This window comes from Liolophura sinensis, chromosome 7 (assembly GCF_032854445.1).
Source record: "Liolophura sinensis isolate JHLJ2023 chromosome 7, CUHK_Ljap_v2, whole genome shotgun sequence".
Taxonomy (NCBI): Eukaryota; Metazoa; Mollusca; class Polyplacophora; order Chitonida; family Chitonidae; genus Liolophura; species Liolophura sinensis.
In genome coordinates this window covers 48,833,485-48,851,501 of record NC_088301.1, presented here as the reverse complement: position 1 = coordinate 48,851,501, position 18,017 = coordinate 48,833,485, and the positions used below count along the sequence as shown (strand labels likewise).

Here is an 18,017-nt window from a genome sequence, read left to right as displayed (position 1 = left end):
ACACGCTTGCAGTAAGTTTTGAGGTGTAATTGAATACGTGTGTTGAATTCTAGGCACCTGTTATATGTATCACTGACGGCTATTATACAAAATTGAATATTGTTGCTTAAGTGGCAAAATTTTTTTCTTCCTGAATAGTTAGTGGAACTATTATTCTTTGTTGTTTTTTTTTTTGGGTTTGTTTTGTTTGGTTTTTTTTTTATGTATTTTATAAGTCGCCAGATATTGAGTACAGAACACTTGGGTTTGCTGATGCTTATTTCTGGAAAAATAACGGTTTTTAACCAGTTGTAGAATCTCCTTACCGGTATATGGTTTATTGGTCATTAACTTACTCCCAGTGTTGTTACCAAAAAGTCAAAGAAAAATAATTTATTTTACATGTACCTATCTTGAAAAGAGTTGTCCATCAAATTGCAGTCACGGGCCGATTCCACCTGAGTTCTGACGTCAGAAATCACAGTTCTATTTACATATTTGTCTGAAATACTAGCGCTTTCGGGGCCCTGTCGACCCTTACTGGTCTGGTATGTCAGTATGTCATAGATTCGCTGCTTCAACCCGCCACCATAAGTTATGCGACGTGCTGCCGCTCTGTGGACCTGTCGTAAAAAGCATGTGGTCCGCCAGCAACCTGCGGATGATCGTGGATTTCCCTCGGGCTCTGCCGGGTTTTCTTCCACCATAGTGCTGGCCGCCGACATATAAGTGAAATGTTCTTAAGTACGACGTTAAAGAGGAATCAAATAAATAAAGTGAAAAGCATGCTTAGAGCTCAACTAATGATCCAACTGAAGCTGAAGCGACCAAGGACACGTCTCCAGCCATTTAGGATCACGGAGTTTCCGGGGTCAAGGCGACCCTTTCGCCTGTTGCACTGAGTTCAGGAAACGGATTGATCAGAAGATTTTTTTTTTCAGGATGTGAGTGAACCCCCTCTTAGAATTTCTAGTGACGCCTATGATTGATGGTTTGCGTTATTTATCTCGACGAATTTACAATATATATCATATTGTTATAGTTCGTGGTTACGTCCACAAGTTTGCAAGGCAAATCGAGCCCTGCATCAAATCTCTGACACCTTTGTTTCTCCGGATAATTACACTTTGCCAGGATGATGAAAACTGAAAATATTTTTTACCTTTTTTGTTCTGATTGAACAGTGGAATCAAAAACCTCGATAAGGCAGATTAGCACCAGAATACGTTTTCAAAATAATATCCTTGTTTCGTGGTCATAAAACTTTGTCCAGCAACAACTTCAGAACTCTGGTACCGATTGCCCTCACGCATTAGTGTGATATAACCGGGAGGATACATGACCAGGATTGATGTTCACCAGTGCGCATGTACAAAACAGTATGGCGGCGGGTGTATCCTTGTAGACAGAATGTGTCTGGACGATAACCTGAAGTTTTTGAACAATTGACTTAAGCAGTAGCATGACAGAACCGAGAGCATGGTGATTAGTTTTCATTGACGGAACTCGCAGCCTTGAAACTTTCACAATACAGTATGACATAAGACAATTTGGCCATCGCTACCATTGACCTTTTCTGATCGTTTATGTTTGACCAGACAACATCTTGGTAACCTTCTTACTGATTGCCTTGAAATTTACTTTTGCTATTGTTTTTAAGGGGTACTCGACATTTGTTATACCATTACTTGCTACTTGGCTTAACTGTTCGAACCGGTATTATCATTTTGTGTTACATTTTCTGGGTATATAACACAAAGTCCAGCGTTGCTACTTGGCAGAGACCACTTGGAGTTTCAGACTTGCGACCTCATGAAGATAGTGGCATCAAAACAAAATTCATCCATCCATTCATTTCGTAAGTAAATACGTTCACGGATGTATTCGTGTATACGTGGTCATTTGAAAAACTGGATTTCGTGCTGGATGTATCAGACATTCATTTATAAAAATATGTCACTACCAAATTATGCGGGTTTCATCGAGGGTTAATTTTAGGGTTTTACGCGCGAAACTTCTATACATGCGTGGCAACGAATAATGTAGGTGGTTTCTTCCTTGCTCACCATAAAGCGCCACAGAAAATGGGCCTTCAACCAATATAAAGCTTTAGCTATAGTTGGGGAGGTTGGGAGGTTTGTCAAGTATATAAATCAGGTCCACAAATTGAACAGATATCAGAACACGTAAGCGGATAAGTATGTTGTGCCTGTGCAAAGCATATGTCGTTCTCACAGAAAGGACAGATGGTGTAACTACCGCATCTTGAAGAAACGTCTGATTTCTCGCGGAACTGATGTACTGGTGTTCTGAATCTCTTGTTCTGAATAAGTAGCGGAACTGATATACACGTATACGAATTAGATCATTCTGGGAGGGTCGTACGTTTAAAGATCTGCCAAAAATCTGCCAATGATCGTATAGTTTGGGGGGGCTCCGTGGCCCACTTGGTTGACGTTAGAAGGTCTTTCAGCAATCTGCGGATGGTCGTGGGTTTATCCCGGGCTCTGTCCGGTTTCCGCCCACCATAATGCTGGTCGCCGTCGTATAAGTGAAATATTCTTGAGTACGGCGTAAAACACCAATCATGTAAATAAATAAATCGCATAGTTTGTAGCTGGTTTCCTCGCACTACAATACTGGCCGGCGTCGTATAACAGATATGCAGCTCAAGCTGGCTTCCTCTCTGGCTGTACGTGGGAAGGTCTTACAGCAACCTGTGGATGGTCGTGGGTGTCCTCCTGTCATTTGTCTTTCCACAGTATACAGCGCCCAAGTCTGTACGCTACACGTGCATGGCTATAGTTAGACCAAGGGCCACGAAAAAACTTCTTCGTTTAACAAGATTTTTGTACGATATATCTATATATATATATATATGGGACTGACTTACGAGCGAAAGCATGAACTTCTTTTCGTTTCGGGGACATTAAAATAAACCAATGAACCATATTCAAGAAGGTTAAAATTCCCTTAAGGTGCTGTTTTCTCCCTTCAGAGGGACCAAAGGTACAACTTAATTAGCAGTGTAAGTTCAGCTAGTTTAATGCTTGTACCAGATTTTGCTAGACGCCAGAAAATGGCGTAAATGAATATCTGACACCTATTTTTGATTTTATAGCATATTTATTTCAAACTTCAAAGGGGGAGAGGAGATAGGCATCCTAATGGTTACATTCCTAAAGCCCTACCCAGTTCGTTTTCCTAACCATTCCAGCTCGGTCGATTTGACACCTATCATAAATTATAGCTGAGGCACTGTTTTTGCGTGCTCTTCGACAACAGCGTGTGTATATAATTTGTGTTCATGGATGCATGCTGATGTGTGTACATTTGGAAATATAAACATACATCTTCTGCCATAAGATAACTTAAGGAAGTTCCCAGAGTATTTCCAGATTTCCACAACACACAAAATCAGTTGATTGATTATAAGCAGCCAGTTAAGCTATCATGTTATAGAACCTTCATCAATCATTTGAATATTTTTCAATAATGCCAATCATAAACATAAAATTCATTCTTTATCATTGCAAAACCATGCAGTTCCAGTAACAAGGCTCAACATGAATTTAAAGTATGACAAAACAAATATTTAAATACATGGCCCATGCAACAGTTTCTTAAATACCATATCCATTATTTTTATCCAGAACACTTAAATCCCATTGTTTATTTAAATAGGTCTATCATGTCGATGTTATTCAACGCGCCGCATGAGTATGCATATAAGCCCTTGAGGATTTGTACAACCCTTCAGCTCTAAATATTCGACCTGTGGAAGGAAACCGAATTAGCAACACGTCCTTTGTTTACAGAAATATCGAAATGATAAAAACTGTCTAGATCCGCTTAAGGCAAAACAAACGGGATAAACATCGTAAATGAACCTTATTTAGGCAGAGGAAATCGCATTTCAGTACACTGACTTCATTGACGTTATTATTATCCAGTGCATTTTTTATGCAACACCTATTCTGATGCTATCTTATAAATTGTTTCTGGAATTAACCTGACATTTTTAAAATGTGACATTTACATTTACTTTTACTTTATGCATTTGTCCCCAGTTTGCCAGTTACTTCATTTTCAAAGCGGTGATATAGACGAAAACTTCAGACACAAAAGATATGACTTTAATTGGTTTCTGTTTTAATTGTTTATAAATACTCCAGGAAATATTTGGCTGTTTAGTGATATTAGTGCTGTAGGCCTTAATCATTGAAGAATTTTAAGCTATTGGCCAACCATGAATGGTTTATACAAGTATTTGCGTACATTTCGGTGTAGACTGATGTATATATATATATATATATATATATATATATATATATATATATATATATATATATATATATATATACGTGATGAACTGTAAATAGTTGAGACTTAAATTCCATCGTGCTTGTGCTACACAAGGATCAGTGTTTAAGCTAAGGTGCTGGCTTCAGTTGTCTGCCCGAGACCGGGTTTTACGGGCAACCATTCATCTAGCCTAAAACTGTCATTGGTGGGCCATGCGAGCGTTACAAATGAAGATTGATGCGCTTTTGATGAGTCTCGGGTTTCCCTGTGAATCCTATGTAGCTGGAGTAAGTCAGGGCGGTTTATCCCCGGCCTGCAATGCCCTTTCGCCGGCTCAGGGCTCCGAACTCTGATAAACTTTAGTAAACTGCTAGACTGGGTCAGGTAAAGAATGCTATCTACCTGTAAGACTACATCATGTAGACATATTATTGGAAGCGTAAGGTGGGAAATCGGGACAATATAGGATTGTACACACCCTCTAATTCGCCTATTAGCGAAGACTCTTCAAGTCGTATCGGTTGAGTGTTGTGTTAAACAATATGGCAGCTTTCGAAAGTATGCCTGTGAAATTATACCTTTAACAGCCTTCTCAACGTCCCGAAAATTACTGTCATAAACCAAATACCTGATATTACCTGACTACGCGTGTTACACCAGACACACCTTGCATTCGCCTTTTTTTTATTATACCAAGCTATTTGGAAATGAGGAATGAAGCCTGGGTGGGTCGAAAACAGCGCTCATGACTGGATGCTCGGTGTGATCTCTTACCTGAAATTTACCCGAAACATGGAGTTTTGATACAACTTATAACCTGGCATCGTTATCAAACATTCCAAGGTGACACAGGCACATCAGACACTTTTGTATATATTGCAGTATACATGTCAAGCACATACTGGGGATATTGTATACTACATCCCTGTGTATACAGACAATCTAGGCTGTGATAAAATTGTGGTGCAATTCAAGCACATACATTTAAACCCAAGCAGTACATTCGAGACATAGCAAACATGGTGCAGGTCAGCCATATATTAATCAGATGTTCAGAATAAAATCTATGTTCAGTATCTATATATGCACGTGTATCTGAGACCACCTGAATCGCTATATCATTAAAAGTGTGTACTTCTTTAAAGACATTGCTCGAGATATTTATATAGAGTCGCCTCACAGAAGACAACAATTTTGACGTCCCAGCCTCCTCTAAAGGGGAAATCTCATCGAAGGCACAAATTTTATATCAAGACGAACAAAACAGACAGAATTTTGTTGAAGAAGTTACCTGGCTATTCAAGACGATCGACACTGTCCAGGACGTGTACACGACAATCAAAGACGTAGGCCTACATGAGGTGATGACATCATGTTATCGTGTCTCGACGCATGCGTGAGGAAGAAAGTAGAATTAGCATTATTTTATAATGACTACACAGACTGACCGACAGCCATCAGAAAATGACGTAATCAGTTAATATGTGAGCTCATAGATATTTCAGTTTTGTCATATCGCCGACGCTATAGCTAAGTGACGGCAAAATCTCTATCAAATTACAACTGACACACATATATGTTTTGTATTTCGCCTACAGATACAAAGTACTTCTAGTTTAAATATTCATAACGGTATCACGCATATTGAGAGAAATGTATCGAACGCTCACCATCACTGGCGCTCTGGTTCACAGATGTTTCACTGGATTTCCATTGAACACTTCATGGGATAAGGCGAATCTAGCAAGACATTGTGGACTATAAGTATCGCTGTTTTCACAAACCGTGCTCAGACTGCTCTTATAAGCAATTGTCACGTTTTGCACTACATAGGTCTTAAATACACCACTACCGGACTGAAACTAACGCTGACGTCTCCATGAACTCACAATCATACATAGTTCATACACGGAAACAAAACTAACATTGTCAAAAGTTTGCTTCACTTTTGGGGAATTGGCCTTGTGATTATTGACCTTGAACGTCCTCATACATTGACGCCTGGTGTATGAGTGTCTGTTTCGATGCGCAGATTCATTCACATTCTAATCACATGTTTCTTTGGGCATTAAAATCTTACACGAAGAATTGAACATGTTGACTGGTATGGAATCTGCATTCATGGTTAGTGAATTTATTTTTCGATTTACTGAACGCAATTTTTCTCCGCTGAAGCTAAAACTGCAATAAATGTCAAATAAATAAATGAAAAAAAAAAATAAAGAGGTTTTGATGATCGTGAGAAAGGGAATGGTGGTATATAGGACCATTCGATTCTCTGCATCATGAATGTGCATATTCAGTGGTGATCGTGTCTTATACCATTACTTGCATTATCGACACCGTAAAGGCATCTTTGCGACCAATTGCCCATTCTGGCTTTTCACATATAGAAGGTTGCTTAAAGAATTGCTATACAGTATATGAGACCTGAACTTTGAGAGTATAGGATGAAGTGTATACTAAGGACATGTATCTGACATTTGACACTCCTGTCAGTGTCACATCACATAATAATATACCACTTATACCTCCACAGTATACAGCATCCATAACGCGTGTCCTCTTTCCCATAATATCGTTGCACATTCTATATATATATATATATATATATATATATATATATATATATATATATATATATATATATACTCATTAGTCAAATCTTCAAGAGGCAAATCTGCGAATGACATCTGACGTGTGACATGACATCCTTTGGGACTAAATTATACGCTGTCAAACTATATTTTCATGCACTAATACAAAATCACAGTGTTACAGAGCCCATCTTATCCCCTTCCTAAATGGCAGTGCCAGTTGATAATTCGTACCTCTGAATGAGGAGAAAAGTGGTGTCTACTGCCAAGTTTTGTGTGTACAAACTCGGGTTCATTTCTGTGTATCCTGTCTGTTGTTGTACGACGCGTATGGCGGGGTAAGCTAACCCTACCTTCTTGACCGGGATGTGTTCACTCTCTTGTCAAGAGGTGACGGTATGCCATCCACCTGTCAATCAGGCACAAAGCGACAGGTATAACTTTCTCGCCACTCTGTTGGTTGGTGATAGGAGTCAGTCGTGATTGACATGACACCACGTCTGCCGTCAGGTCGATCCGCCGGACAGGTAGGCTATAGAAGGAACGCCAAGGATTTACCTTCCTAGGTATACGCATTATCAGGGGGTAGAATACACTTGACTAAAATGTACAAACATACATGTACTTGTTCACATCTAGAAATGTTAACTGCATACGCATCACTGAAATTTGCTTCTCCGTGAGAGCAACATTATATACTTGTGTTCATTGCTACATGTATTAGTACTGGCTTTGGAAAAACATAAAGGAAGATCTTATATGTGTTGTCGTTATTTATTTATATATTTATTGTTTAATTAGCTTGAACATAAAAAGTTAATGACTAATGTTACTGTAAAATATAAGACCATAACATAGAAAGTAACCCAGAGTAGTGAGTTTTATATCTGTCCAGTAACAAGTAGTAACAACTCAAGCGTCCTCTGGCTGAATTAGGTAATAAAAAATACAGTGACAATATTTGCAGTTATCTTCACATTTAATAATCAATCAAATGGCTGAAGCAATGCACGAGGACTTTCCACTACTTATAAGGACGATCGTTTTCTGACATGCCAGTCGTCGACCTACCCAGGGATAATACCTGTTTCCTATCTACACATGTAGTTAGCGCATTCAGGACGTTTGCATACCGTGAAAGCCCGCAAGTGCTTTAAACATTATTTTGCCAATGCCCAGAGTGTATGACAAATTGATGATATGTGACATAGTTTTCACAATAGATTCACAGCAACATTTCTATAAATTGTCAGAATTATGAAGTTAGGTCTAGATAAACCCAGAAACCATACACGGTATAGGCCTACCCTACCATTTACATGTAGACCTATATATATTAAGTACCGTTTACACCTGGCCATCTCGACTGGTCGAATTAAATGGAATGAAAATACCACAAGTTTATCACGTAAGTCCAGATTAAACGATGCGATTTGTCGAATGTCACAGATCGCACATAGTCGGCGCATGTCCGATTTTTATTTGCACCGAGTGCCCCCCCCCCCCCCCTCTTGTAGACTGTTTTCTGTTTGTTTTATCAGATATTGAACTGCATAGTTCAGAATCGACACAAGCGAGGCTGTTTCAGACGTGATGATGGAGTATATATAATCTGGATATATGAACAGTTAAAATCATATTTCTACATATTCACCTGATTCTGGACATTATATGAACTGACATGGCACACGATTCGAATACTGATTTCATTTATTCACCTAGAACATTCCTTGTGTTTTTTTCATTGCTTTTGTCTGTCTGAATCCGTCTTAATTTCATACTTTATACACTGTCTTATTTCTTTGATAGTTTGGTTAAAAACTTTTTGCGAATTGACCAGGGACATCCTTTCGCTGGTATACGAATGTCTGTTTTGATGCCTGGATTGTATGTGTGACATATTTAGGGAATATTGTTTAACTTGTATTGTGATAGGTGGATGAATTAAAGTTTACCATACCACGAGGGTATCACAGAAGGTGTGTCTGCTAGAAACACGTCAAGACATGAATAGATACGGTATAATGGATTAAATCAAGCAAGTTTTGGTTAATTTGCTACAATTGACAACATGAACAAAGCAGCAGTTACTGCGAGGAGGCCGTTAACAGAAGTGTCACTGAGGTCGTCGAGTGTCTCTACCTGGTGGTCTAATTTTCTTTGAGTTTCCCGCCTAAGTCTTCATTTTGTGGCCGTTAAACACCTTAGGTAATGACTGAGGACAAGTCGAGGATTCCGTAATTGCTTCTCTCGCGGAGATTAGGCGACTTTAAAAGAGCAAAACAGTGTAAACGTGTAACAATACTTTGACGAAAAAGAATGGTAACGGGTTTTTAAGGCGGTGACGGAATTGGATAAGCGGGTATTTTAGTTAAACTGGCACTTTCCACCCTCAGCAAGCCGATCGCTTTCTTAACTCCCCGCTGTCGACCTACCTGAGGACAATGCCTGGTATCTCTCTACACAGTCCGTGCAAAGAGCACGTTTGTGTAACGTAAAAGGCTCCAAGTAATGCAGTTAGAGCTCATTGACGAAGCTCGATCGCACACCAGTGAGATATCGCGTTTAACCTCAGGACTCTATCACCTGCACTGTAATATTGGTCTGGTTATTCATATAAAAGAGAAATAGGCGAGTGTCAGTGATAGGGAGTGTGATCTAAAGACCACATGAAACCTAAGTTAAAAACGCTAAAAACTAAGGCATTATATTATTATTATTATTGCTATTAACACCGTGGGATTAAGACTATACTTCAGGCATGGAAGGCTAATTTTGTTCGTCTTTTCTCCCGAAGTTTCTGTGTTTTCTCAGCGGCACAGGTACACCAGTTTCACCGGGCCACCCCGGTTACCTGCGCGGGCGAGGGAGAAGTATACGGATGACAACACTTCCACAAGATACCCTGCATGGCCCACCGTACCACAGAGACCCACGGAAAACAAGAAGGCATATATCGTCTCCGTTCACTGTCCCGAACAGCCAATCAAATGTGATGTCTTCTGGCGAGCCGAGCTGAGAAGTCTCAGTCAACCAATCGCAGCCCCCATTATAAGGCGATAAAATTGCGATGAATTATATTTCTTTCAACAAGTTTACCGCTTGTAGTGACAGGCTAGCAAACTATCCGAGACTCGTACTTCGACAACGTCTGGCGGCGAAACTTTACAGAGATGAAGTGTAGACCAATTAAGAGAACCGTTCAAGAAACGAGGATGTGAGGCTCTGTCTCTCTTGTATACCATGGATTTTATTCTGCGGTCAGGAAAACATTGGATTTACTTTACTCTAGTCTTTTTTCTGCCTCTGCTGCAGGCGGCCCTCGGAAACTGGATGTGAGTACCCTTCGACAAATGTCAACTGATGTACCCGATAGTATACTGAACAATTTCACGACACTGTTTATGTATCAAAAAATGGTACACATTTATCCAACAGTTCCCTGAAAACGTTTCCTTTAAGGAACAGGGTGGTTGTATTGGCGCACATATGAGTGTGTTTGTGTGTGTGTGTGTGTGTGTGTGTGTGTGTATATATATATATATATATATATATATATATATATATATATATATATATATATATATATATATATATATTGTGTTAACTTCAGTGTTGTGTAGCTTGTATGAAATAATGTGGAATACGGGTAGAAAAAATGCAACAGAAAAAAAAATGGGAAGTCTTAGAATACGATATTCCAGTGAGAGAATGTTAACGCGTTAAGCAGTCGCTTGTTTGCTCTCTGCGAGCAGACAACCCAAGATTAAGTAAAAAGTCAATTCGCACGTCTCCGGGATCCCGTTTTCTGAATAGCTGCGTGAAGGTCAGAACTTGACGTAGAGATCAAAGAGTTGACGCGCCTAGTAGTTCTTGTTGGCTTTATACCCCTTTTAGCCGCACATCTTTTCCCTTTTATTTATTTTCTTGTCAGCAACAATTTCCCCGGAGCAATCTAGATACCGTAATAGTTTTCCTTAATGTTTCCAGTCATTTTTCCCATCTTTCTGATGTCATCCGTGTTGTTGTTTTGGGAGCAGGTACTTGGGCATCGCCTCGCTGGGCTCCCTGGGTACGGAGCAACAGACTGGTTGTAACGAGGTCCCGGGGCTAGTGGTCCAGCAACTGGAGGTGTGCAAGAACAACCCCGAGTCCATCTGGTGCGTCAGTGAAGGGGCGCGCAGAGGGATTTGGGAGTGTCAGCGTCAGTTTAAATTCGAACGATGGAACTGTACTACCACCCGAAATCAGTCAAATCTATTTGGTGAAATCCAATATCTAGGTAAGATGATGTCCCAGGAAAGTTTCTATTAATATGGTATGTATATATCCTTGTGAAATTTGTGAGTACTCCCTTGATCCATCCGACACTATTGTCTATAGGCCTATAAATGGTTGCCAATCTACGTTTGCCACAGGCTCACCTTTGCGAACATATAGCGGATTAAAATATATAGGTTAACATTCGAAACTTCCCATCACGTGAAATGTCAAACAACAAACTGAACATGAGTTCTCAAAAAAGTCATGAAAATACCATACCTATGGAGATACCACACCAAATTCGTGTTTTTATTTTTTTTGTACACAATGGGACTCTCATCATTAAAGGGGACGACATATAGATAGACACCTAAACTGAATAAATATATACGCCTGTTTTTGATTTAATGCCCTTCATGTATCTGTATTTTGTTTTCCTACCGTATCAAATTCTGTGCTAGAAAACTAAAAAGAAGACGGGATTACTCCTGATTATCGACAGCTGTCGTGTATTACAATTGCCCGGCTACAAATGAGGGTCTCACGTGGGCAAGCCTGGAAACGTCTGCGCGGTGATTTATTGTATGCGGAATTACGTGGAGGGAAATTTGTAAATGCCAATGTTCACGTGCTTTATTCTTACATTTATCAATGCGTCCAGTCAGTGGCTGTGATATATCAAACATTTATCACACACTGTAAGTGAACGTCTGAAAGCGCCGACTAACATACCCATATCTGATTGGTCCAAATCAATTCCCGTCATTTAGCTCTTTGATTTAACACTCCGTCATTGAGATTTATTAATATTATTAGATTTTCTATTCTACCACATAAATCTTCGCTGGTTTATTCCCTCAATCCTGTACATTTCCCAGTGTCTGTCCACAACGACTGAAAGCCCTACGCACAGTTAAACAATGATTGTTATTAATGATATGCGGAAATTTTGCGAAATTTCTGCACTTAAGAAAATGTTATTGCTTTTTAAAGGCTTTTCTGTGGATTAATTAATTTATAATAATGTATTTGAATAACTTGCACACATATTATAGACATGGAGAAGCTTACCACATATTCGGGCACAACAGTCATTATAGCCCTATGTGTGAGGGCCTATTAAGCGTTGTTATAATCGTCGGCCTAGCTTTTCTTTGATGTATGTAAATGTAGTAGCTGGTCATGAAATGTTCGTCCATAAAATCGGTTAAATATGAAGACCTAGCCAACTAATTGAGTAAGACAGTTTGACAATTTAACACCACTAGCGGTGTTGTCAAGACATACGTGCTATATAGTGTAGCATGTAACGGGGCCGGAGGTAGGGGATATCTGGAGGGCAGTTAAGTATGACATGTTGAGGGATTGGACAATACATATGACCACTGCCCAGAGCCTTCCTGTTAATAGTCACCAGGGGCGTCTCACATACCAAAGCCTTTACTGACAGCGATGCTCTTATTTGAACGCAATCCATTTTCCAGCTGTTAGATCGCTTTGTATATCCCATTAACAAACTATAGGGACTATGTTCTATGAGTGTCCACGGTGGAGGGAGGGGACACAATGTGATCAGTACTAACTGGGCACTGGAGGATCCATCATGGGCACCGCTTTAGCAGCCTAGTGTCGCGAATTTGACTAGCCTCTCCCCAGGAGTTGTCGGCCTCTCAGTTCACCCGACACCTCTCATATAAAAACACTCACCTCAATCACTCGGTAACAATTACATAATCGTCCAGTTGAAACATTAAACCAGTTGAAGAACTGTAAATAATGTCCACATTACACTTCTACAGGCGATATATTACTACCTCGGGTAGTCTATATATTCATGTAGTAAAATTGAATTGCACGACGGAAAAAAACGTGATTAATGTGTTTACTTCTGGTATTTGAAATTTCTTATACTGATCTGACGAGGACTGGGTCTGTTGTAATGGTATAGTGCACTGTTTTGTGGTATAATGATTTCAGCTGAACATGGTTTCTCCAGCTTAGAATGTAACGCAGACATGGACAAAGGCAGATAAAGAGCACGGATACATATTATGTGCAATGTCGTCTTTCCTGGCATTACATTATGTATTTGTAACGTTTGCATTAACGTTCGATCAAGCTAAAATGAAACACCTTAAAATCATTGTAATTGAAAGTAATACATGTATGTACATTTTACACGATTTTTAATAAGGCTTGCGTGTTGTTTATCTGAATGAATTCCCCTGAATTATTCCAGCAACAAGAGAAACCGCCTTCATTTACGCTGTCTTGAGTGCTGGCGTTGTGCATGCCGTGACCGAATCATGCAGCGCAGGCAACTTAACGGACTGTTCCTGCGATCTCACCCGTCAGGGCATGAGTAACGTCGAGGGCTGGAAGTGGGGAGGATGCAGTGACAATATTAACTATGGATTATGGTTCAGTAAGACATTTGTGGATGCCCCTGAGACCACCAGACACACAAACAGCCGGGATATAAAAAACAGGATGAATCTGCACAACAACGAGGTCGGGCGACAGGTAGGTAACAAACCCAAAGCATTTCAAAAGACACCTCATTTGTTTTTTGTTTTGTTTTTTGGGGGGTTTTATTTTTTTTTTTTTTTTACATTTCTATACGACAGTGTATAGGTAAAAAGAAATGCATGCGTAATTTTCAAAAGATTATAGTCTAAACCGCCAGGATAACGTTGTAAACGTGTACAAGAAGTTCCACAACCTGAAGAGTGTAAGATGCATTATTATTATGTATTAAGGGGCGTGCGCGTTTGCATGAACAGTTAGAATGAACATATTGACTGAGGTAAATTGACAAGAGGCCCTATTTCACCGGTTACGTGTGAGTATTTATCACACTGTCGTCGCTGCTCCGTCTTACTCTCTTATGCTGTACATCTTTAATTATATTATAGTAAAATTCATCCCAAACTCGCTTAATGAAACATGAACACAAAGTTTACCGTCATCGTGGTATGTTATTTCTGTATTCAACAAGGGAATCTTAGACTAAGTTCAGTATAACTATCATGGCAAGACGTTAAAGATATATATCGCCATGATAGTTACAATTATCATAGCCAGTGATTGATTTGTGTACTATATGTAGGGCCTTTTCTTTAGATATGGCAAGGTTATTCGTAGGGCATTTTATGGTCACAATAGGATAGGTCCATAGACTTTCTCCACTCCATAGATTTGTAACCATAACATGTTTGTTCAGAACTTTGGCTTTGTCCACAGAGAAACTTTGTACTGAAGTCAAGGTGATCCTATTGTTTACTAAAGGGAACAAATAGTCAAAAGTTTGAAAATATATTACGTATGGCACTGGTACCTTCACTATGCAAAGAAGTTTACGCATGTGAATACTCAAATTAACCATTTTAATGACACTTTTAAATTGTGGTTGAAAGGACGATTGACATGTTTGGGTAATTTGATTTAAAAAAGTTTTTTTCCTTCACTTTTATATATGATCTGAAACACATGGGTTAAATTTACTGTCCAACGATTTGGCGTTCTTTATCTGATATACAGCCAAGATGCTAGCCATATACTTCTCTGCCTGTTCAGACATGTGCTGGGTGAACTTTCCAAGACGGGGTCTTTTCAGTTTCTCAGCTTATATTCAGTATATGTAATTTACCACGGCGTTGTTTTGGGTATGCCGTGTCTGAGGGAAACATGGAGGTTATCACTTGTTAATAAACTGTTAAACCAGAGCTTCCTCTTTTTAGACCTTCTTCGATATGCCATATATGTATCAACGTCGACGCTTTCGCTTGCTAACTAAATCTTTCCGATGTTATGACATATACGCGTCATTTACCTCTCGAGCTCCAGCGTGCTATTAAGACTAACACTTAGAAAGGGTTCATGTGTACTGATTGTTCCTTGAAATGGTTACCTGCCTTCTCTTGTAAATTTTAGCCGTCCCGAACATGTTACATAGGATTATATAGGTTGAACTTTTTACAAAATGGAATTTGTCATATTGTTTAACATAAACAACAGGCCAAAGCATTCTATGCCGGGATAGAGTGGCGAAATGAAAATGCGGTGTAATGGTTCAAAATACAGGATAACAATACACTATATACATTTGTCTACTTGTATGGCTACAACGAAGCTGTAGATAGATTCGCTACGTTAGTGGTATTTGAGCTAGTTTTGGGCTGACTCTGTGGTATATTCCGATCTACGTGCCAGAGTTAATCGCCTGGGCCAGGCGAGGGATGGGGTCGGTAATAAGTCATAAAACCTTTCCGTTTGTGGATCATTTACGGGGTTGGTGGTTTTGACGTGCGGCCAGTTGATTTGTGAGGGAACGCGTCTGTGGACTATGGTGACTGTATAGGCATTCTATGGGCGGGGAGCACGCGGTTTCACCCACGGACACACCAAACTCGTTACAACATCGCCTTATAAGACAACACGGACTTCTTGCCAATAGGGAAGCATGTCGGGAGAGTATGGAATTTGGATTGTATATGTAAGCAAAAAATAAAAAAAAATAAAAAATATACACAAAGTATACAAAAAAAATATGAGTACTTAATATACATATAATGAAAACAGTACATTTATACAATAATAAACAAAAAATGAAAGGAAACTTACGTCAGGAGGTCACATAGATTTGAATGTTGGCAGGTAATAGTCATATTTCTTATTATTTCACATTATAGGTTAGAATATGAAAATAAACAACTTCTATGCAACACAATGTAAATATAAAAGCACGCGCTTTGTTGTGGTTCCATCCCTATAAATGAGGAAACTATAGCTTAAAATTAACTAACAACCAGGTAAGGAGAAACATAATGAGGCCTGTTTTCAGATGATGATCATCATCTCTATGAGCATTCTCATACTAAAACAAACTTAAAACTTACAATAAATGTTGCAATAAAGATGCTTTTTATGCGATGCCAATTCATCAATCATATTATGCCTACATCATGGAAAGTTTAAGAAGCGTGTTTTCAAACACTCAGATTCTTAATGCTATGCAGTTTGTTGTGGCGCATAAAATATTGAGACATGGGCACACAGGTGAGCAACTCCACGTTCTTGTAAACTGAGTGTGAAGATTATATATGAATGAAAACAAGTTGTAACATGTGTGGGTCTGTGTTTATCCGAAAACGTTGTTGTTGGTTTATATGTTTATGAAATTACTCGGGTACATAATACCTGGCATACTTGGAATAGATTTTGCCTGCCAGGCAATGCCTCCGTCTGCTGCGACAACCACACCTGTATTTATATGCACGTATCAGTGTAGCTTCGACACGCTCGGACACAAAGCCCTTACAGCCTAAACACGTGACCTTCCGTAGATTAAGTTAAATCCGTAAAAATTCCGACATGACAGAAGACATAAATCAGGTGTCCGAGATCTCAATGGTGCTATATAGGATTGGAACAATGAGAGATCCCCTCTTGAGCTGGTCTATCCCTATTCTAGAACCTTGCCTTACACTAAACCCCTGGCTCTCAGTTCTTCGCATAAACCACTCACTTAACTCTGTCTACAACCCTTGCCCTTCCTGAGTTCTTCCCTGAACGAAATGTGTGATCTTTTTTACCTTGTCCTGTGACTCCATTGACCTCTTTGGAGCAGCTGTAGACACATGGATATAGAAAAAGTATAAGTACAGTTCCTTACAGGTGACGTTCATGTAAACTGGAAATTTCCCCACAGCCAAACATCGATCCTCCAAGGACTGATGAAAAATATCGAAATTAGAGTTATAAATTGACGCAGTCATTCATTTTACATTAACATACCCTTAGTATTTTTCTGGTATTTTTTAACTCTGGTACTCAATTAATCTTGTTTTTTTTTTTTGGGGGGGGGGGAGGCTGTTTGTTGAATAATGTATTTTTTTATATAGTAACTAACTGATGGGAAAAACAATCCATCAGTTTGAGATTCTTTATGGAACAGTCCTGTTTAATTAAAAATAATGTTAAGTTATATACGACACAATCTTTAATTTGATTTGAGCCAATTTAAGGTGGAATTCTGTTTGGCGAAATTTACGTTTTATATACATGAGCAGTGTAATGCATTTCCAAAACTGAACTGTCCCTCGGTACCTAATTGACGTATGAGGTCTCAGTAGTATGATTATATAATACGTCATGGGGTTTCACATATCATTGCAGTATTCTTCAACTATATATATATATATATATATATATATATATATATATATATATATATATATATATATATATATATATATATATATATATATATATATATATATATATATATATCCTGCATTTACCCATGATCTTCCTATACAGTCACTTTATTTTGACTGCCTGTTAAATGAATCTCTGCCAATCTAGAGTACCCCTCCCGTTTTCACGCTTGTCTATTCACTGAGAGTTCCACCTGTTAATTTCCACTGAAACAGCCCGCGCCATTTTATTCAAGGATTGAAATAACTTTGGAGGCTATAAAATAGTTGACGAGACCGTGCATCAATCATGCTTTCATTCACCTGTCTTTGAGTTCACAATGCAAGGTAAAGCCAGGCACTCATCTGGACTTGCCGGAATCCTGTCAAGGGTAACATATACCTCGTATACCCACCGTCGTATATATGCAGTAAATGATTATAGCTTAACGCCATATCGACAGCAATGTAGCCATATCGTGACAAGGTAGATATATCGTGCAGTACATATGAGTAAACCGTCAGCCAACAAGTACTGTAGCTGTTGACATATGTATATATTATGTTTCTCTCTCTGGAAATCATACTTCTGTAAAATTTCCTTTACACTCCTTAAATTATGATTAAACTATGCTGATTATTAATGGCAATTTTACTTTTGCAAGATGTCATTTGT

The 18,017-nt window shown here is 39.0% G+C and overlaps 1 protein-coding gene across 1 annotated transcript in view; it reads left to right on the top strand.

Moving 5' to 3' along the window:
* The first annotated feature begins 9,563 nt into the window (after nucleotides 1-9,563).
* The window catches only part of LOC135471117 (protein Wnt-16-like), a 19,189-nt gene continuing 10,735 nt past the window's right edge, over nucleotides 9,564-18,017 (top strand). Inside the window, exons 1-3 of the mRNA XM_064750183.1 lie at nucleotides 9,564-10,216; nucleotides 10,922-11,163; nucleotides 13,384-13,667. Of these exons, the coding sequence (XP_064606253.1) occupies nucleotides 10,125-10,216; nucleotides 10,922-11,163; nucleotides 13,384-13,667 (618 nt within the window). The 5' untranslated portion in view covers nucleotides 9,564-10,124. The remainder of the gene's footprint in view (nucleotides 10,217-10,921; nucleotides 11,164-13,383; nucleotides 13,668-18,017) is intronic.